Below are 22586 nucleotides of genomic sequence, written 5' to 3'. Positions count from 1 at the left end.
GTAGAAAGGTGTAAAGATGGAGAGTTAGGCAGAAGTCTAGATTATGAGAGCCTTATATATAATTTTAAGATGCCTGGACATAAATATGTTTTCAACAGTAGCTCATGGTCCTCTTTGCATTTGAGACAAATCACTCTAAATACTGTGGGGAAGGATGAATTTGAATGGCATGGTAATAAAAGATGGGAGATGAATTAGAAGGCAGTAATATAAAATAAAGATGATGCACATCCAAATCAACAGAATGGTTCCAGAAATACTCAGGATATAAAATTATTAGGACCCAGCACAGACTAAATCTGTATTAAATGAATAAACACACAATCTTCAGTCCCTGGAGAACTCTGTTCATAACTTTATAAAAAGGCATCAAGTAAGAAATGATCTATATGAACTGGTTTAAGCTGCTTGTATTTATTTTGTAATTTTTCTATTTCATATCCTTCTATGTGTTACAGAAGCCTGTGTAGGTGTTTTGTTTTGAAAGTCCTGCCTCTGGGATCTACCAAGCTCATGAAGAAGTAACAGCAAACAAGTCACTTGTATATTAAATAACTTTGGATTTATAGCTTATACTCACTACTCTAGGAAAGAGCTCAAAATCTTTTGAGAATACATGTTAATTTTAGAAATCAAGAAAGAAAAGAACATAAAGCTACAGAGGTGAAAAAAATATTGTACAATTTATTAGTACAGACCTGATCAAATGACTGAAAAGGGGCACTGGTACATAAAGTAGAACACACACTAGATGTCATTAATCAATAGACTGAGTATCTTAGTAGAATTAAAATTGGTTTTCCAAGGGGAGCCTGGGTGGCTCAGTCGGTTGAGCATCCGACTTCGGCTCAGGTCATGATCTCAGTCTGTGAGGTCGAGCCCCGCCCGCATCAGGCTCTGTGCTGACAGCTCAGGGCCTGGAACCTGCTTCAGATTCTGTGTCTGCCTCTCTCTCTGCCCCTCCCCTGCTCATGCTCTCTCAAAAATAAATAAAAATATTAAAAAAAAAATTTTTAAGATACTATTAAAAAAAATTGGTTTTCCATATATTATTTTTAAATAATACAGCACTCTTTAAAACCAATATTCCTTGTGAACTGTTTATTCATTAAAAATAATAAAACAAGGCGACAGACTATGTGTACATAGCTGAGAAGATGATACTATGTGATAAATTCTCAGTGATTCAATTGAGAAAGCCAACACTAAAATAAAATCATAGAAAATATAGGAAGTATTTTAACATTTTGTTTGGGAAGGTGCTTTTTTTGTTACAGTGATTATAGTATGACCGATACTTGTGAATTTAGAGCTATAAAAATAAAGCTAAGAAACTATGTTTTGAGTAGTCAATCTTTAGATCCGTACCTAGTTTTTCCAACTAGTCCGAAAGTTGTAAATATAATCCTGCTACCCATTCTCCAGTGTACACTAAATGCTAGCCTAAAAGAAATTAATTTCTCCATGTCTCTTTGCTATCTGTATGTTGCTTTAGTCAAAGGAAGAATGCAAATGTATTGCTAAAAATACTCTGGTTGTAGGTTACCTAAAAAGAATAAACACAAATTAAATTTTGCCACAAAATTATTTTCGAAAAACCACAACTATGGTGAAGCCACGAAGAGGTTGAATTCTCTATGCTTCATTACCTTCTTTGCTCTCTCTGTTTTCTGGTAACTGTGATTCACTCAGGTCATGGAGTGTACAATTACCTAACAGCAGCACAGTTCCAATATTAATCTTTTCTTTATCTACTAAGGTTATTGGTCCAGAATCTGTGGATGCTGACTGATTTTTGATCATTGGTTGTGATACAAATGGGCATTTATCATCAACCTTCAAATTCTTGGATGTTTGACAAGTCTCATTACCGAAGGTCAAACTAGTAGACTCCCAATCCGAAAAATCTGAAAACAAAGTTTCATTTATTAGAATGCAAACAGTAATACATACTTGACTAATTTGTATCAATTCTTTCCTCAGAGAAGCAGTTCCATATCCTCCTCTCCCTCCAAACACACTACTACTCCTTCAGAGCTTATTGTATTTTACATGTCCTATATTTGACATTCACATAGATAAATTTAACTAGTCTCTCATTTTTTCTTTTTAATTCTCTACCTTTATATACTTTGATTCATTCAAGCAACTCTATTACATATTCTGTATCTCATAAAAGCTTTATTAATAATTAAGACTGCTCAAGGTTATGAATATTTTAGTAACAAAATCTATGTCTAACCATTTATTTTATGTTTAAATATGCACTGTGTGTTCTAAAGACACGGGTTTTTAAAAAAACTTTTAATGAATGGTACTACTTTAAGCACAATGAAATGGTCTTTCCTCAATGTACCAATATCATCAGAATTCAATTTTTAAGCCTTGGCTAAACATAAATTTATATGGAAACAAAAGCCTTGAGTGACATAATTGTTGCCATGTAAAAACAGGTTAAGTCTCAGTCTACACTAGATCCAAAAAATAGTGCCATGAGACAGAAAATGAATATGTAACAAAAATATATTTTTTTTAAAAAAAAGCAAGATTGTCTGATTTAAACCTCTTAAGACAAGTGAAAGAAAGAAAATGCAGAAGTGGAACTTAAATGTCCATTTCATCACAAAGGCCCCTTTATCATTTCACATCCATGAACCCTGTATATGGTTTAAAACAGTTCTCCAGTGTCATCTGAAAATCCCTGGAGTCCCAGATCCATCCATTCAGGCAGTCCAAGAGGTCAAAACTATTTTCACAATAATACTAAATATTATTTGACATTTTCATTCTCATTTTCATATTAAGTGTACAACGGAGTCTTCTAAAGATATGATATGCAATAGTATCACAACTGAGGGTCATAGGTCTAATGGCCAACAGAATATATGACTGTGTATACCTGTATTTTAAGTGTTTCAGGTTTAATTTCTAATATTGTAAATACCAACATATGCAACCCACTTAAACAGAAGTTCTTTGGAATTCCCAATAATTTTTAAATGATATAAAAGGACTATAAAGCCAAAAAGCTTCAGAATTACTGTTTTAAAAGATTGTATCTACTAAATATAAAAAATAATTACTTCCCCCATTTTTAATAATCAAAGACATCATACATACATACACACATACACAAATACACACAGTCTGCTAAGCAGAACATATTTGGCTTAAACTGTTATTTAGATAACATGAAATCAAGTTAAAACACAATGGACATGTTAACAAGTGAAGCTTTACTCTAGGTAAAGGTCAGAATTCAAATAAGCATTTTGAACACTGGAAAAATCTAAGAGTCTAATAATTAATATTAGGAATATTTAGGATTCCAAAATAAAACAAGAAACATGAACTAAAGCTTATATTTTTTAAATCTCTTTTTCCTATGCTTGTAAATATCTTTTCTTCAAACATGGATACCAACAATGACATCTACCTTATTTATGTCAAATCCTTCAACTAAATGTGCCACCAAAAAAAATGAGGAATAAGAGCATTTCAAATATTTTAGTGTACTTCTTTCCACTGTTAAATTTGTATTGTAAAATTTACCTGATCTGGATGTCTGTATATCCTTCATTCCTACTGTTTTGTCAGAAAAAGAATCTTCCACTTCAACGGTAGGCTGAATGGGTATTAAAACAATATGATTAAGACATAATGTACATCTCACACAGTCTGTAGTTAAAAATTCAGGATAAAAATATAGAAGTTTTACCTTCAAGTGAGGATATTTGTCAGGAGGATCTAAAAAGCAAAAGGGAAATAGTCAATTATATGTAAATATGAAAGCCAACTATACATTCATGCAGTTAGTACTGAGCTGAATCCTCATGCTTCGCTTTGAAAATGATTACATTAGGTTTTGGTGTTTTATTTTTGGGGGACAGGCAGGTGGGTTAAGACAGTGACAAGACAGAAAAATGAACGCATTATACATACTGAAGAAAAAATAGGAATATAGGCTCCACAGAACATGCAGTTAGGATGTCAAAAGTTAAGATTATGTTTCAAATGACTAACTAAAATAGAAAAGTGCACACGTACCAATGTGAACATGCTGACTGATGTAAAGAAAAGCAATCTTGAATTAGAGGAACAATTCATGACCCTGAGAGGATAAATGTGAAAGCCGATGGCAGAATGCAATAGCATACCCTTAATGTGCAGTACAGCAAAATCATTTATACCATTATACTACAAGTATTTACCATGTTCTTCAATTTGTCCTGTAATTTAGTCAGTACACAGTTGTGATGATGGTTCAGTTGAATGCATAATTTCTTTCTCATCAGAGCAAGTGTACTGAATTGATCAGCTTGGATATATACTTGTAGAATAACAGTCAATAAAAGTATTCATTTTTGTTCATACCCATGTGGGTTACTGGTATGCCTACATTTCTTGTATCCTCTAGTTTAGCCATCTTAAAGTTTCTTGATCCACTCATGCAAGAAGGTATATAAAACACATCTAAGAAATAATGTATAATAAGCTTTTAATATGGAAATATGATTACCAAAAGGGAAAAATAAAATTAATTGCCACAAAATTTTTAGATACCAAAAATCTTTTCCATTTCAAAATCAGCATCATATTTACTGAAAATAACCATTTTAGCATTTAGGGAATTAACCCTATCACTTCTTTTGTTTCCAAAATTAGTTTGATTTGGTAGATCATGTAAGCCTTTAAAAAAGGCTTTTACGAAATAGCTATCATATCATGGGGTACCTAGGTGACTCAGTCGGTGGAGCATCCAACTTCAACTCAGGTTATGATCTCATAGTTTGTGGGTTCAAGCCCTGCACTGGGCTCTGTGCTGACAGCTCAGAGCCTGGAGCCTGCTTCAGATTCTGTGTCTCCCTCCCTCTCTCTGCCCCTCCCCTGCTTGCCCTCGGTCTCACGCTCAAATAAACATTAAAAAATTTTTAAAAATAGCTATCATATAATAAATTAGCTGTCTTAAAAAAATAACAGCCAATGCTTCCATATTCAAATTAATCTCATTTGAATAATGAATACCAATGCAACATGTATGTTTGATGTCTAAGAGATCTGAGGAGGATAAATGAGTGGCTAGGTTTTACCCCAATTCTAGCACTCCACTTGCTTTTAGTATTCTTTGGAGTAGCTGTGATCTAATCTTCTGATTTAGTGCACATGTACTTCAGCCATCTAACGTGAATTCTCTCGAGTTTCCTCCTCAACTCCAAAGTTTCCTAGCTAACACACCATGCATTCCTCTCTCTTTCCCTTCACTAGTCCTCCTTCTCAACAGTAATTTCTGGATCTATGGTCTTGAATGTTCCACTTTTATATTCTTGTTATGGATTATCTCTACCACATTTTTCCCCTTTGTTTAGCAGGAGTATCTTACATCTATACCCTCTATACCCACTATCAACTCCCCCAAAATGTTTATTCATTTTTGAAAGACAGAGAGAGACACAGCACAAGCAGGGGTAGGGCAGAGAGAGGGGGTGGGGACACAGAATCCGAAGCAGGCTCCAGGCTCCAAGCTGTCAGCACAGAGCCTGATGCAGGGCCCAAACTCACGAACCGCGAGATCACGACCTGAGCCCAGAGGCTGACGCTCAACCGACCAAGCCACTCAGGTGCCTCCAAAAAATTTTGTTTTTAATGTATATCTTTGACACAGATAGAGACAGAGTATGAGCGGGGGAGAGGCAGAGAAAGACAAACACACAGAATCTGAAGCAGGCTTCAGGCTCTGAGCTGTCAGCACAGAGCCTGACATGGGGCTTGAATCCACAAACTGAGATCATGACCTGAGCTGAAGTCGGACACTCAGCCAACTGAGCCACCCAGGCGCCCTAAAAGTCATAAACTTTCTAATGGAACTTTTTATCAGAGCTATAGCTTCCTTGATGTCTCCCTAACTGACCCTCCTTCCAATTCTCTTATTTTGCACTAAATGATAACTCTCTTATGAAGTACCTCCAATTTGATATGGCATTAAGGTATGTACATTTATCGCTGACTATAAATGCGTAAGTTCATCCATGGTAGATAGGACATAACTCTGCATCATCAGCTGTCAGTCCTTAATGTCTTCCCAACAAAGAGGATAACAGTAAGAGTGGGAAATTTTGGTATGCTACTCTGACAAATTCTAGTACTGGAAGCTCACCTTACAGTATTCCTACATTTCAAATAGCCTGCTATTCCTTTTAAAGAACTAGTGTATTTTACCACCTTCCAGTAGAAACACTATAAACACCTGCTTACTTTCCTTCATTTATTCCCTGTAGTCTCCACTGTTCTCATCATTCCCTCTTTGGCTCTTTTCTTATTTCCTGAGGTTCCTTAGGTCTTACAGTATCTTGAAAGGGAACTAGTCATTTAGCTCCTTTGGTGGCACTCTCAATTCAATCTGTTGCTGACACCACATAAGATACAACTTATCTCCTTTTCACATCTCTTTCTCTTTACTATGCATTTAATAGGCGATTTTCTTTAGATATTAGAATATATCAGTATTCCTGTTTTAAATCAACATTCTGTCCAATGACCTCTTAGTAAAATTCAGTTCTTACCTTCTACTTGTCCATTTAATATACTTTGCCCTTTCTGATCCACAGCTCCAGATAAATGAGGAACATATTTGTTTGGACTCTCAGACATACTCTGTTAAAATTAGCATCAATAATGAGTTGTGTAAAGATTTCCTAATCCTTTTCTAAGAAAATATCTGAATTTCCGATTTTAATAACAATCAGACTTACAAATAAGAAAAACATATTGAAAACCAAAACATTTAAATAGAAAACCTCATATATGCTCTCTTGATTAAGTGTACCTTTTAATCTTCATTTGGCTATTGACTCTGTACACTGAACATGGAAGGCCAGAATACTTTCATAGACAGAAGACTGACTTATATGCACATTTGAAAAAGGAACTAACAAAACACCTTACTTTGCATTCCCGATCAAAATAAAAGGACATTTAAAATAAGTATTTAAATAAATTCTTTAGGGGCGCCTGGGTGGCTCAGTCGGTTAAGCGTCTGACTTCAGCTCAGGTCATGATCTCACAATGCGTGGGCTTGAGCCCCACGTCAGGCTCTGTGCTGACAGCTCAGAGCCTGGAGCCTGCTTTGGATTCTGTGTCTCCCTCTCTCTCTGCCCTTCCTCCACTCACATGCTGTCTTTCAAAAATAAATAAACATTAAAAAAAATTTTTTTAAACAAATTCTTTAAAAGTATACTTGCTATAAATTTAAACTGCTTCTAATAGAATGGCAGACATTTGTTTTAGTGTTAATTGATATCTCATATGATAAGAAACTTTGGAGTATATCATGTTGAGTATAAACAAAACACTGTTGTAGCCGCTGCTTCATTTAGGTAAACAAAGGCCTGAAATTTTTATTGATGAAAGAAGGGTTGGATCAAATGGCAAAGTAGTAAGAAAAACTTTTCTTCAAATTATGGTTAACTAATAGTAAAAAAATTTTAGATATGGGTATGAAACTCTTCAAAAAGTGTTGTAAGCTTTTAAAAGGCAAGTATAAGAACATTTATTAATCACCTAAAATGTGCCAAGCACTTATCTCAGTATGCACATTTTCTTTTCTACACACAACAATGATTATGATGATGGAGTGGGTCTTCCTACTTCTTGGTCACTCTAAGACATTAGAGTAAAATGATGATCCGTGGTTCTCTCTGTCCAGAATGTCCCTTGCCAAGATCTTCACATGACTGGTCCTTCTCATCTTTCACTTGGCAGCTTTTGCCACACTCAGATCTTTTCTGACTACCAAAATTCCTACTCCCACTCTCATCCTCATCCTCACTACAAACTCCCCCAATATTCTCTAACCTAACATTCTCCATTTTCTTTCTAGGAAGCATTTATACTGACTTATAATGGATTGCTGTTTACTTACTTTTCTGCTCCGACCACTACAACCTAACCCCTCAACTTGTACACTCAGTATCTAACTGCTTGGTATGCAGTCAGTATATAAGGACAAATTTATTAAGGTCAAAACATTTGCAATAATCTCATTGAGAAGATCTCAAAAGTACCAAATCACTATACTGTTGACCCTTGAACAAACCAAGGGTTAAGGGCTCTGATGGCCATGCACTCGAAAATCCACAAATATCAAAAACGTAGCTACTAATCTACTGAATTTCCTACTTTAAAAGCAATTAGACGAGGCACCTGGGTGGCTCAGTCAGTTGAGTGTCCAACTTCGGCTCAGATCATGATCTCACGGTTCATGAGTTCAAGCCTCGTGTCGGGCTCTGTGCTGACAGCTCAGAGCCTGGATCCTGCTTCTGATTCTGTGTCTCCCTCTCTCTCTGCCCCTCCCCCACTCACAATGTGTCTCTCTCTGTCACTCAAAAATGAATAAACGTTAAAAACTTTTTAAAAATAAATAAAAGCAAAAGAAATTAGACTTAAAAATCGAAAAGTATATATTAAAAACCAGAATATTAAAGCAGAAGCCCTCTAATCTACCTGTTAATCCTCATTCGGCCATTAACTCTGTAAATTGAGCATGGAAGGTCAGAGTTACTATAACGAAATGCTGACCTTACCAGTAATATAAACAGTCGATTAACACATGTTTTCTATGTTATATGTATTAAATACTGTACTCTTACACTATAAACTAAAGAAAAGGTTATTAAGAAAATCGTAAGGAAGCGGTGCTGGCTGGTGCTGTCGGTTAAGGGTCAGGCTCTTGACTTTGGCTCAGGTCATGATGTTACAGGTCGTGGGTTCAACCCCAATGTAAGGCTCTGTGCTGGCAGTGTGGAGCCTGCTTAAGATTCTCTATCCCTCTTCCTCTACTCGCATGCTCTGTCCTCTCTCTGTCTCTCAAAATGAATAATAAAAGAAAAAGAAAATCATAAGGAAGAGAAAATACATTTACAGGATGGTACTGTATTTATAGAAAAAAAATCTGTATGTAAGTGGACTCCCACAGTTCAAGCCCATCTTGTTCAAGGGTCAACTGTATACACATATGATGTCTCTACTAATAGATTACTGAAACTTAACATAGCCCAAATTAGAAAATCAAAAACCCATTCTAACTTTCCCATTCTCTTCTGGACACTACTGCCATTTTATTGGCCTTCAGACATCTTCACATAAAAAAAGTATTCTTGGAGAGCCTGGGTGGCTTTGTCAATTAGGTGCCCAACTTTGGCTCAGGTCATGATCTCACAGTTCATGAGTTCAAGTCTTGCACTGGGCTCCCTGTTCTCAGTGCAGAGCCTGCATCGGATCTTCTTTCCCCTCACCCCCCCCTCTCAAAAATAAACAAAGATTCAAAAAAAAAAGTATCCTCAATATTTAGTAAGTCACTAAATACCACTGTGATCATTTTGTCTTCTATTTCTATAGCCCCCTTTACAGTTTTCAAAGCGTTATCACATCTGTTCATTACACAAAACCAAGAGGCGAGTATTAGTACCATCTTTAGGAACGAGGTCATTGACATTCAAACAAGTTAAACAAGTTTTTCCAAGATCCCACAGCTAGGAAGTGATGGAACCAAGATGACAGCATGTTTTTTGACTTCAAATACAGTGCTTGCAGCATTATGCAGCAGCTGCCTGTGTCTAAAAGATCAGGCCCTTTTAACCTCTATCCTTAGTTATCACCTTAGAATAGGTCATCATTACTTTACTTATATTACTATACGTGTGCCACGATGTTATTTTAACTATCCGAAAAGGGTTTTATTATTAAAGCACCACCAAACCAAACTGTGGTTATCATAATCCCAATGCTCCTTGTAGATCTACTTGGCAATCAAATACAATATTTTCAAGTCCCAGGCATTATCTTTTGAAGGTTCAAGTTGTAAAACACCATAATCCAAACTCTTTCTGGATGTCATTAGGAGTTTAACACATCCATATACACCACAGAATCATACATTTGGCCATAGGTTGAGTATTTCTTTAGTAATTCTTTAGTTTAGATAACTTAACTTCAAAACCCAAACTAATTCCCTCTAAGCCTTAGTTTTCTGTACTAATACTAAGCAACTTTCATTAAGTTTGCAAGAGAACTGTATTATACTGTATTGTCATAATTAACACAATTATTTTATCAATTATAGGTAAAAATATAAGGAAATGGTTTCTATGGGCAAATGCAGAGATGAGAGAATAAAGTCAAAGCATCTCTTTGATGTTTTAACATCACTCAATGCTTATATTTAAAAATAATAAGAAGACAGTACCTCAGGATCAGAAGGTGATTCTACATTTTCCTCTTCTCCTAATCCTAATGCTGACATCATATCTATAAAATACAGATAAATTAATGAAAACGTGTGTTACTATGAATTTTAAACACATAGTCTATCTCCATTCATGAATATTTCAATAAAATAAAAGCAATAGCAGAAAGCATGTTCAGGGAGTTGAAGATTTTCAGGAAGAAAAAGGTGGTAGTACTTGGGATACTTAAAAAGAAAGCAACAGACACATAAAGATAGCAACAGAAAAATAGCTTAACGAAAAATGAATAATATATTTGGATCTACATACTTTCAGATTTTTTCATAGCATTTAACCATAGAAAAACAACTCACAGAGATTCACTAGCTTACCACTTCTGTAATTTTTATGCACTCCACCAGAAGTCAAACTTTCATTAACTGTTTGCTCTGGTGGCACATTTTCAATAATACCAATACCATCTTCCTTTGCTTCCACTGCTGACTTTGCTGTTCCTTCCTATAAAAACAACACAAAACAAAAACCCAGCTTCAGAAAAACATCACATTAATTCATTTGGTCACACACTCACCCACTCAGAAAGACAAACACATACTGTATCTGTCAAGTCATAGGCACTATCCGGGGAGAAGCTGGAAATATAAATAAAAGACAGAGTCTGTTCTATAGGCTAGTAGTGGTAGAGATGCATGAAAACAGGTAAGGACAGAAAAATATCCACTAGTTCTACGAGTGAAGTGAATAACGCACAGTGAACGCACAAAGGAGAAAACACATTTGGGAAGCTCAGCAAACTCTGGGAAGATAAGGGTATATCTTAAAAGACAGACAAGTGCACAGGGAGGGTGTGAAGGGCATTCTAGAATGAGCAAAAGGATCAAGTATGAAATAATATAGTAAGTGACAACACCTATGGAATATGGCAAAACTGGAACAGAGTTATTGGGAAGGGGATAGATAGATATTACTGGAACATCAGGACGAAACCAAAAAATAAAAAGAGCAAGTGTTATGCTAGAACATGAGTTTCCTCCTACAGGTAATGGGGATCCATTAAATAAGCAGAGGAATTACATCGTCACAAATATATTTTAGAAAAGTCACTCTGACAGCAATGTAGGATGAACATAAAGGAAGCAAAACCAGAAGAGTATTGCAAAATTATAGGTGAGAGAGTGAATTATAGGAATAACATGAAAAATGGTAAGCAGGTACAAAATATCGAATGTGGTGAGTGACTGGATGTGGTCGTTTCAGGGAAGTTCGGAGTCCAGGACTCTTCCTGTTTCAGGGCTGCTATTTATTAGGCTAGGGAAAACAAATGACAGAGCAGATTACAAAGAGTCAGGAAAGAGGAAAGGGGAAGGGTCAAAAACAATGTCTTTAAACTAGGACATATTAAATTTGAAGTACCCAGGGGACTTCCGAAGAAAATTTTAGGGCCGCTTGAATGCCTCAGTCAGTTAACACCTGACTCTTGATTTTAGCTCAGGTCATGATCTCGCAGTTCATGGGTTCAAGCCCCCCATCTGGTTCTGCACTGACAGTGCAGGGCCTGCTTGGGATTATCTCTCTCTCCCTGTCTCTCTGCTACTCCCCACTTGTGCTCTCTCTCTCTCTCCAAATAATAAATGAATAAACTTAAAAAAAAAAAAAAGACAAAATTCAGATCAATAAATTTCGAGGAAGAAAAGCCCATAATAAATATCTATAAAACATATTAAACTGATATAATAATGCAAACCTACACAGAACTCTGAAATTGTGAAAAGGAAAATAAAAGGAGGAGGGAGGAGTTAAGATGGCAGAGGAAGGGGATCAGAATTTCCCTTGTCCCTCAAACACAGCAGTATTGAGGTCAGAGCACTTGGAATACCAGGAATACAGGCTGCACAGTGACAGAAAAATCTCCACAGGTGCAAAGAGACAGCTTGGTGGGACAGAAGTGTGTGTATGCGAATTAGGAGAAATAAAATGGGCAACACAGGCATGGAGTGGGGGAAGCCCTTCGGTGGAAAAACGAACGGAAGAGAAGGAGAGGCTGTGGGAAGTGTGGGATTGTATTTGGATAAGAGAAAACCTCTCCGGACCACGGACCAAGGAGAGGTCCAGAGAGTCAATTTCTACTTTGCAAAACTGCCTTAGAAGCTAAAAATCAGAATTTTCAAGGTTGCCAGACTTTCTCTAGACCAGAGCTGCCACCTCCCACGCCTGGTGAGGAGGGAGCCACCCCTAGGCTTGGTAGCAATCTCAGGGCTACACTGGTAGAGAACAGTCCCCTCCCTTGAGTACAGTGGAAAGAGGGTATATTACCCCCCAACCAAGGGAAAAAGACCCTGCAGGCACAAGCCAGAGGCCCTTTGTCCCCTGAACAGACTGGCGTTACCCCAGAACCAGGTCTGGGGGAACAGGGATCCTCTAAGGTTTTGAATCCCAGCGGAGTGCTCAGGAAGCATAGGAGACTGTGGAGCAAGGCAAGCCGGCCCCCCCAGGCTATTCTGTGAGGACAGCCTAAAGAGTGAGGTTTGAGGCACCTCGTGTGGGGAGGAGAGATTAGAATGTCGCCATTTTTCTCCCCACCAACATGGTGGGGTTTCAGGGAACGGACACGAGCCCCAATGGAGGCAGACCCATTACACCAAACCCCGCCCCTCTGGGCCTGGTAACTGCTTCTCTAAGGTAGTGAGACTGACACTGACGGAACCAGACACTAGTAGATGGGGCACTAGTAGACCGGGCACTAGTAGACAACTGTCCTGTGGTTGTGTATATTAGTTTGGTTTTTTTTTTACTTTAATTACTTTTTTTCTTTTCTTTCTTTTTATTTAATATTTATTTCCTTATTTTGAGAGGAGAGTGAGTGAACAAGCAGGAGAGGTGCCGAGAAAGGGAGAGAGAGAGAATTCCAAGCAGGATCCATGCTGTCAGTGCAGAGCCTGATGCGAGGCTCGAACCCGCGAACAGTGAGATCATGACCTGAGCCAAAATCAAGAGTCGGACATGTAACCACATGAGCCACCCAAGCACCCCTCTTTTCTTTCAGTTTCTTTCCTTCTCTTTTCCCTTTTCTTTCTCCTCTACTCTTTCCTCTCCTCCCTTTGGAATCAGCCTCATAGTCTCTGATTTGACTTTACGTCAAATCTTACTATATATATTTTTTCTTTTTTCCTCTGTTTTGGTTATTTGTTTGTTTAAAAGCGGGCATTTTACTCTATTCCTTTCACACCTTTTCTGTATCTCCTTCTTTATTTTCTGTATTCTCTCTTTCTGGATTAAGCCCTATAGTTTCTTTGATTCTCTGCCTGGTCTTTTTTGCCACCCCTGTCATACCTCTCTTTGTTTGGGATAAGGTTTCTTCAACACCCCCTTCTCCTTTTTTCCAGGGTTACTTCAACAAACCAAAACACACCTGGTGGAAGGTCCAAACCACTACTCCAAGTAGGGAGAAAAGCAGGCAAAGACACAACAAAAGAGTGCACACAACACACTCCAAAAACACTTCTTCAAGTGCCAGGCCCTGGACAGTGCATGACCATTTTTTAACATAGTAGTACTTGCAGGTGCGGAACACATAACAAGTTATTAAAACACATAAAGGGCAGGAAACTAGCCAAAATGACAAAACAGAAGAATTCTCCTCAAAAAAAATTCCAGGAAGAAAGGAGAGCCAGAGAATAGCTCAAAAGAAATATAAACAATATATCTGATCAAGTATTTGGAATAACAGCCATAAGACTAATAGCTGGGCTTGAAAAAAAGCACAGAAGACAGCAGAGAATCTACTGCTTCAGAGATCAAGGACCTAAAGAATAGTCACGATGAATTAAGAAAGCTGTAAACAAGGGGCACCTGGGTGGCTCAGTCGGTTGAGCATCCGACTTTGGCTCAGGTCATGATCTCACTGTTGGTGAGTTCAAGCCCCGCATCGGGCTCTGTGCTGACAGCTCAGAGCCTGGAGCCCGCTTCGGATTCTGTGTCTCCCTCTCTCTGCTCCTCCCCCGCTCATGTTCTGTCTCTCTCTCTCCTTCAAAAATAAATAAAAACATTTAAAAAAATTAACAAAATAAAAATTAAAAAAAGAAATGCTGTAAACAAGATACAAAATAAACTAGATGCAGTGACAGCAAGGATGGGAGAAGCAGAAGAGAGAATAGGTGAAATAGAAGATACAATTATGGACAAAGATGAAGCAGAGAAGGGAAAGAAAGGAAATTACTAGACCATGAAGCAGGTATTAGAGACCTAAGTGATTCAGTGAGATGAAATAATATCTACATCATAGGAGTCCCAGAAGAAGAAGAGTGAGAGAAAGGGGCAGAAGGTTTATTTGAACAAGTTATAGCTGAGAACTTCCCCCATCTGGGGAAGGAAACAGGCATCCAAGTCCTGGCAGCACAGAGAATTCCCTTCAAAATCAACAAAACTAGGTCAACACCATGACATGTCATAGCGAAACTGGAAAAATGCAAAGATAAAGAGAGAATTCTGAAAGCAGCTAGGGACCAACGGATCTTAATCTACAAGGGAAGACACATAAGGGTAGCAGCAGACCTGTCCAGTGAAACTTGGCAGGGCAGAAGGGAGGGGTAGGAAACAGTCAATACGCTGAATGGGAACATATGCAGCTAAGAATCCTTTCCCCAGCAAGGCTGTCATTTAGAATAGAAAGAGAGAGAAAGGCTTTCCCAGACAGACAAAACCTAATGGGGCTCATGACCACTAAACCAGCCCTGCAGGAGATCCTAAAGGGGACTCTGTGAGTGGAAAGCAGCACAGACTACAAAGGACCAGAGTCCTCACCACAAGCATGAAACCTACAGATAACACAATGACACTAAATCCATATCTTAAAATAATCACTCTAAATATAAATGGACTAAATGCCCCAATCAAAAGACACAGGGTACCAGAAAGGATAAAAAAAACCCAAGATCCATCTATATACAGTCTACAAGAGACAGATTTTAGACCTGAGGACACCTGCAGATTGAAAGTGAAGCTTTGGGGGGCAGCTGGGTTGCACAGTCGGTTAAGCGTTTGACTTCGGCCCAGGTCATGATCTCACAGTTCATGAGTTCGAGCCCCGCATCAGGCTCTGTGCTGACAGCTTGGAGCCTGGAGCCTGCTTTGGATTCTGTGTCTCCCTCTCTCTCTCTCTGTCCCTCCCCAGCTCATGCTTGCACTCTGTCTCTGTCAAAAATAAATAAACTTAAAAAAAAATTTTTTTTTTTTAAAGAAAAGACAGTGAAGCTTTGGAGAACCACCTATCATGCTACTAGAAGTCAAAAGAAAGATGGAGTAGCCATACTTACATCAGACAAACTTGATTTTAAAGCAAAAACTGTATGAACAGATTCAGAAGGGCATTATATCTATTGTTGGAGATATTCGAGTAAGTAAAAATCTTCTCGAAAGAATTTTGTATACTCTCGTGGCAACCTTTCCTGCCTTATGATTCTATCATGACAAAGAGTTCACATTAGACAAAAATTTATACATTTTGAGTTCATTCATTTGGTATGTGTGTATGTGTCTATTCTATGCAGATACTATTAAAAAAAAGAGTGGCACCTGGGTGGCTCAGCTGGTTAAGCGTCCAACTTGATTTTGGCTCAGGTTATTCAAGCTCTGTGTCAGGCTCGACACTGGCAGCACAAAGCCTGCTTAGGATTCTCTGTCTGTCTCTCTTTCTCTCTCTCTCTCTCTCTCTCTCTCTCTGCCTCTCTCTCTCTCTCTCTCTCAAATAAAGAGTTTGCACCTCTCAAATAAGAGTTTGCAGCTTAAGTGGCACCTGGGTAGCTCAGGCAGTTCAGCATCTTGATTTGGGCTCAGGTCGACATCTCACAGTTTGTGAGTCTGAGTTATGTGTCGAGCTCTGTGCTGACAATGAAGAGCCTGTTTGGGATTCTGTCTCTCCCCTCTCTCCCTGCCCCTACCCTGCTTGCTGTCTCTCTCAAAATAAATAAATAAGCTAAAAAACAAATTCAGTGTTGCAGCTTCAAATGTAGTTTTTCATTTCATGGATAAAGAACCTTATTTACATAACCAGAAATTTTATTTAATGAAAAGAATAAACGTTTATTTCCTCTCTTTCTACTCAAAAAGACCTAAAATATACCATGATTATACCACACAGTAAGTTAAGTTAGAAACCCCAAGAAAGACAATAGCCAAAAACTGAAAATTCGCAATAAATCTGGTATGGCCTAAAACAGATTTCACTTTGCATTCCTTAGAAACACAGGTTTTGCGGGGCGCCTGGGTGGCGCAGTCGGTTAAGCGTCCGACTTCAGCCAGGTCACGATCTCGAGGTCTGTGAGTTCGAGCCCCGCATCGGGCTCTGGGCTGATGGCTCGGAGCCTGGAGCCTGTTTCCGATTCTGTGTCTCCCTCTCTCTCTGCCCCTCCCCTGTTCATGCTCTGTCTCTCTCTGTCCCAAAAATAAATAAACGTTGAAAAAAAAAATTAAAAAAAAAAAAAAAGAAACACAGGTTTTGCTAAACTAAATATAGGATATCACCTTTATTAAACTTAAATGTAAGGGCAAAAATTTCTTCCAGTTCTTCACAAAAATCAGCTATAAGTCATTCAGAAGAGTCTAAGCATTTTTTTTTATTACCTGGCTTTTTTTTTTTCTTAATTTGCACTTAAAATAATTTCTCCCATGCTTTATAATTTAAAGAGTATCTGCTCCCCCTTAATCCCACCATTGCTGGTGTGTTTTTATAATACTTTCTCTCAACTCTTCATACTTTAAATTCATCTCACCCCTCTGAAATGAATTCTTCCCCTTCATCTCCCTCCTCATCTTCATATGCATCTAGCTGTTCTTTCCAGCTGCCTTCTACTTCTTTGCTTCCATAAAGGCATACCTGAGAATTGTTTACTCCCACCAACCTTTATAAATCTCAATCCTGTACCTTCCTCTCTGTTGTCATTACACTGTTTTCTATTATGATTTTGAGGACTTCCATTTCTTCCTAAGATCCTTTTCATCATTACAAGGAGCAAGAGGATGGTATGGGGCGGGGGGAGGAATAAAACAAAACAACTCACCTTTGGAAGACCAAGGACAGCTAACGTCTTGAGAGAAGGTTTTAGAAGAGATTTAGCTGATGGAAAAATAGGAAGAGAATCGCCATAATCTCTGGTTGGTGGTTTGGAAAGAGTTTCACCCACATCTTCATTTTCAGAATCAGGATCATTGTCCTCAGATAAGGTTCCACCTTCTGCTTTCACAGAGCCACGTTTTGCTCTCACTTAGTAGAAAACAAAAGAGGACATGAAAATATCTGTAACTTCAAATTAGTGAATAACACAAGAATGGACAAGAATTAGTGAATAATACAAGTCTTCCAATAGCTTACTGTTTTTCATGAATTGCCCAGAAGAATGCAGTAGCTTTGCTACACTTGGTTTCGGGACATTCTAGAAAAGAATTAATAGCTTTAAGGATTACAAGAATCCAATTTGATAAAATGGTAATATTCACCATTACCAAATGAGCACCATTACACAAGGAACACAGGCTTTGGAATCATTCAAATGTAGATTCAATCTCAGTTATGCCATTTACTACAACCAGTCGACATTTTCTCATGTGATAAGGATTACGAGAGATCTCATAGGTAGTCTCAAAACATTACTTTCCTTACCTTGATTATTATACAAATACTTTCAAAGTATAGAGGGAGTATAGGGCTGTGATAATAATATTTGTACCTATTAGGATAATAGTCATATTTGATCATGAGAAGGAGGCTATTACTACGAATAGTTCTCCGATTAGGTTAATTGTGGGTGGCAGGGCTAGGTTTGCGAGGCTGGCTAGCAGTCATCAGGCAGCTATTAAAGGAAGGATGGTTTGTAGGCCTCGTGCTAGAATTATTGTTCGGCTATGTACTCGCTCATAGTTTGAGTTTGCAAGGCAGAATAGTATAGATGAAGTTAGTCCGTGAGCAATTATTAGGGCTGTAGCTCCTATATAGCTTCAAGGTGTTTGAATTAGCACTGCTACAATTACTAGGGCTATGTGGCTTACGGATGGGTATGCAATTAAGGATTTTAGATCTGTTTGGCGTAAGCAAATAGAACTTGTTATAACTATTCCTCATAGGGATAGTATCATGAAGGGATATGCTATTTGGTTTGTTGCGGGATTGAGTAGAACTGTGATGCGCATCATTCCGTATCCCCCTAGTTTTAATAGCACAGCAGCAAGGACTATTGAACCAGCGATAGGGGCTTCGACATGTGCTTTTGGCAGTCAGAGGTGAAGCCCGTACAGAGGTATTTTTACTATAAATGCTATCATGCATGCTAGTCAGAGGAAGATGTTAGACCAGGTAGTTGAGATAGGTTTGGCTCAGTATTGAATGATCAGGAAATTTAAAGTCCCTATTGTATTTTGGATGTATAATAGTGCGACTAAAAGGGGCAGTGAGCCTACCAGGGTATAAAATAAAAAGTATAGGCCGGCATTTAGTCGTTCTGTTTGGTTACCTCATCGGGTAATAATAATTAAGGTCGGGATTAATGTAGCTTCAAATAGAATGTAGAATATAATTAGTTCTGTGGCGGTAAATGTTATGATCAGAAGGAGTTGTAGGAGAATGAGTATTGTAATGTATAGTTTTTTTCGAGTTAAGTTTTCTTTTGATAGGTGTGACTGGCTGGCCATTAGTATTAATGGTAGGAGCCATGTTGTTAGCACTAGTAAAGGTGCGGAGAGTGAGTCTGAGAAAAATAGTAATGAAAAATTTAGGCTGTTATCGCCCAACTGGTTTAGGTAAGAGAGGCTGATGAGACTAATTAATAGGCTGTAGGTAGTTGAGTTGATTCAGATTATATTGGGTTTTGATAGTCATGTCATTGGTATAAGTATAGCAGTAGGAATAATGATTTTTAGCATTGTAGGAGGTTTAAGTTTTGTACGTAGTCAGTGCCATATGTATTTGATACTATTACTAGTAGGGACAAGCCTAGTGCTGCTTCGCAAGCTGCAAATACCAATAGGATAATGGGAGTTATGCTGGCTAATGTGAAATGATTGTTTAGGACTGCTACGGTTATTATAATGAATAAATATTATACCTTCTAGACATAGAAGAGAAGATATTAGGTGAGATCGATATATCAGTAGTCCTATAAGTGATATGGTGAAAGCCAGAAAGATGTTAATGTAGACTATGGACATTTGATAATTATAGGATGAGCTATAATCTAATGAGTCGAAATCATTTGTTTTAGTTTAAACTAATTATCATATTCAGTTCATTCTAGTCCTTTTTGGGTTCATTCGTAGGCTAGGCTTGCGGCTAGTAGCGAGATTAGTAGGAGGGCTATGGTGAGTATAGCCCTCTCTCTTTCTCCAAAAACATAAAAACAATACCCCAAAATTTAGTTCAGCTCCTCCCAATAAAGAGAAAAAAAGAATAATAAACCTTGTGGGGCAATGAGTCATGGATGAAAACCACACACAGACAATAGATGCCATAACCAAATATGTTGACGATGGAGGCAGAAAGAGATGTACTAAAAGAACAGACACTAAAGAAATGTTTTCTGCAAAGAAATTTAGGGTAGGGGTAAACCATTAAAAGAAAGCATGGTGGAGGGGGGTGGGAGAGACACCTAGGTGGCTCAGTCAGTTAAGCATCCAGCTTTAGCTCAGGTCATGATCTCACGGTTTGTGTGTTTGAGCCCCACAATGAGCTCTGTGTTGACAGCTCCGAGCCTGGAGCCTGCTTTGGATTCTGTGTCTCCCTCTGTCTCTGCCCCTACCCTGCTTGCACTCTGTCTCTCTCTTTCTCTCTCTCCAAAATAAATAAACTTTAAAGAAATAAAAAATACATAAAAAAGCATGGGGGAGAAGAGGAAAAAAGGAAAAAAAATAAAATATGAGCAATCAATCAAGAATGAGATTAAGACAAGGAAAAAAAGGAAAAATGTGAGCAAAATAAGGTAAGTGGAAAACACATATATTTTTCAACAGGTATATAAATACGATTACGAATATGCTATGAATAGTCTCTTTTAAACTTTTTAAGTTATATATATATAATATATATGTAAAACAGAGGCTTTTATTCATAGTATATCCCTAATACTGACTTTCATCACTCTACAGTTATCTGGTTATAAATACTGTAATAAAGAATTTAATTTTTTCACTATAAAATAAATTGTTCAATTAGTGGTCATCTATCACTTCCTAAAAGCTATAAATTATTACTAGACAAACAAAAAACAGAAAAAGAAAGGTGCCCAACACATAAATGTTCAATATGGAGAAAGAATTGGGAATGAGAATTCTAGGAAGAAATGTATACCTTCAAAGGATGTATCTAATGGGATAAAGATGGGGTTAAAAAAAAAAAAAGCTGAGGAATTTTTATCTAAAATTCTAAGCTCACAATTGGAAGATACTAAAAAATATACTGTAACCTTCTTTCTTATATAACTCCTGATTTCCTCAATATAATTCATTTGAGTTTATAAATATTAAACACTAAAATGGAATATAAATTGAAGCCTTATTTATTAAATTCACATATTTAATTATTATATATTATGCATATTATGTTACTTTTCAAACTCCATTATACGGAATTCCATTTCCCTGCTCATTTATTCAACATTCAAAAATATTAAATTGCTTCTTCCAAGCAAGACTTTATTCTAGGAGCTCCAGGAGATACACAATTATGTTTCCTAACCTCCAGCAGCTTATAATGATTTAGGGGCCTCAAAATGAACATTTAAATAAATATCAAATGTCTGAAACTTTAAATTTTAGAATCTGACACAAGGACTAGGACTAGATATTTTTAAAAGCTGGAATATGAAAGATTTCTGAAATTAGAAATTTTACAACTTGGCTATGAAGAGCCTCTGCTCATAGAGCTACTATTTTAAGCAAAACATGTATTCTTCAGGTAGATGCAGAATTTTAACTTAATCTTCATGGAGTTATTTCAAAAATACAGGGAAACACCTTTGTAAGACAAATGTTGAGAAATAACTTAAACATCTAAATTTCTACATTTTCTAATATTATTTTAGTCTAAATGTAGAACAAAAGATAGAGACAAAGGAAAATCCTGTATCTCACCAAAAAAAAAAGTGCCCAGAGGGAGGTGTGGGGTGTAGGAAACCCACAATAGATAATTGGATCCAATAAGATTTCATTTAGGCATGAGTATTATCAGTCAGGTTAGTATCACAGTAAGAATCCTTATCCTTAACCAAATGTCATATTTTCTCCATTATGGGAAAGCTTTTCCCAATATAATTTTACAGTCATTATATATTTTCCGGCCCATTCTTTTATCAGCCTCCACCTCTACTATTTACCAAAGTAAAACAAAACAAAACAAAAAATTCAACATGTCATATATCTGTAAAGTGGTTTGTTCTTGCTAACTTTCCATTACAAACATAAAATGATGACAAAAAGCCTACTGTTAAATTTTAAGAGTAAATAATGGAGAAAACTAAATTCAGAGCAGGGAAGTGAGTTTCACAAGAGAGTACTTTACCTTGGTACCAAAATCTAAGTCTTCGCTATCTGATGTAGGCCATGAATCATCAATACCAGGTTTGTCGGAAAGCCTTCAGAACAAAAATATACAACAAAAACATGTTCATTTATTTTTAAAAACTGAAGTGAAAGGTCAGCTGTTTATTAAACGATGTTTCTTGATATAATTAAAATTTGGCATGTTTTTTCATTAAGTTTTATTTTAATTCCAGTAATATTAACATTCAGTGTTATATTAGTTTAAGTTGTACAATATAGTGATTCACCAATTCCATACTCACCCCGTGCTCATCATGACAAGGGCATTCCTTCATCCCCATCACCTATTTCACCCCTCCCACCACTCACCTCCTCTCTGGTAACCATCTGTTTGTTCTCTGCAGTTAAGAGCCTGTTTCTTGGTTTGTCTCTCCCTTTTTTTTCTCCCTTTGCTCATTTGTTTTATAAATTCTACATGAGTAAAATCATACGGTATTTGTCTTTCTCTGATTTTGCTTAGCATACTACTCTCAAGCTCCATCCTGGTCATTGCAAATGGCAAGATTTCACTGTTCTGTGGTTGAGTAATATTCCATTGTGTGCGTGTGTGTGTATGTATATCTATATCTATATATGTATCTATACATATCTATATATGTATATATAGATAGATATACATATATATGTATATGTGGTAACATATAGTTATATAAGATCTATATATAGAGATATAAGATGTAAGATCTATATAAGATCTATATATATAGATATATAAGATCTATAAGGTATAGATATATACCTTATATATATATATATATAGGTGTA

The 22586-nt window shown here is 37.1% G+C and overlaps 1 protein-coding gene across 16 annotated transcripts in view; it reads right to left on the bottom strand.

Annotated features, from left to right (window-relative positions):
• Window positions 1-22586, bottom strand: part of ANKRD26 (ankyrin repeat domain containing 26) — a 114982-nt gene that overhangs the window by 57311 nt on the left and 35085 nt on the right. For 13 of the 16 annotated variants that reach the window (XR_007153753.1, XR_007153752.1, XR_007153754.1 and 10 more), the window contains 10 exons: window positions 21781-21853; window positions 17608-17668; window positions 17297-17499; window positions 10613-10739; window positions 10241-10302; window positions 6561-6651; window positions 4375-4473; window positions 3719-3747; window positions 3553-3625; window positions 1650-1907 (listed from right to left, as the gene is read on the bottom strand). Coding sequence is in view for 12 of the 16 variants with exons in the window: in XM_047865208.1 (XP_047721164.1) it covers window positions 1650-1907; window positions 3553-3625; window positions 3719-3747; window positions 4375-4473; window positions 6561-6651; window positions 10241-10302; window positions 10613-10739; window positions 17297-17499; window positions 17608-17668; window positions 21781-21853 (1076 nt within the window). In the remaining 4 variants the exon portion in view is untranslated. The remainder of the gene's footprint in view (window positions 1-1649; window positions 1908-3552; window positions 3626-3718; window positions 3748-4374; window positions 4474-6560; window positions 6652-10240; window positions 10303-10612; window positions 10740-17296; window positions 17500-17607; window positions 17669-21780; window positions 21854-22586) is intronic. The other 3 variants (XM_047865213.1, XM_047865212.1, XM_047865214.1) reach the window with 3 other exon arrangements.

The sequence above is a fragment of the Prionailurus viverrinus genome, chromosome B4 (assembly GCF_022837055.1).
Source record: "Prionailurus viverrinus isolate Anna chromosome B4, UM_Priviv_1.0, whole genome shotgun sequence".
In the NCBI taxonomy this organism is placed as follows: domain Eukaryota; kingdom Metazoa; phylum Chordata; class Mammalia; order Carnivora; family Felidae; genus Prionailurus; species Prionailurus viverrinus.
This window is presented reverse-complemented; position numbering and strand designations above follow the sequence as displayed.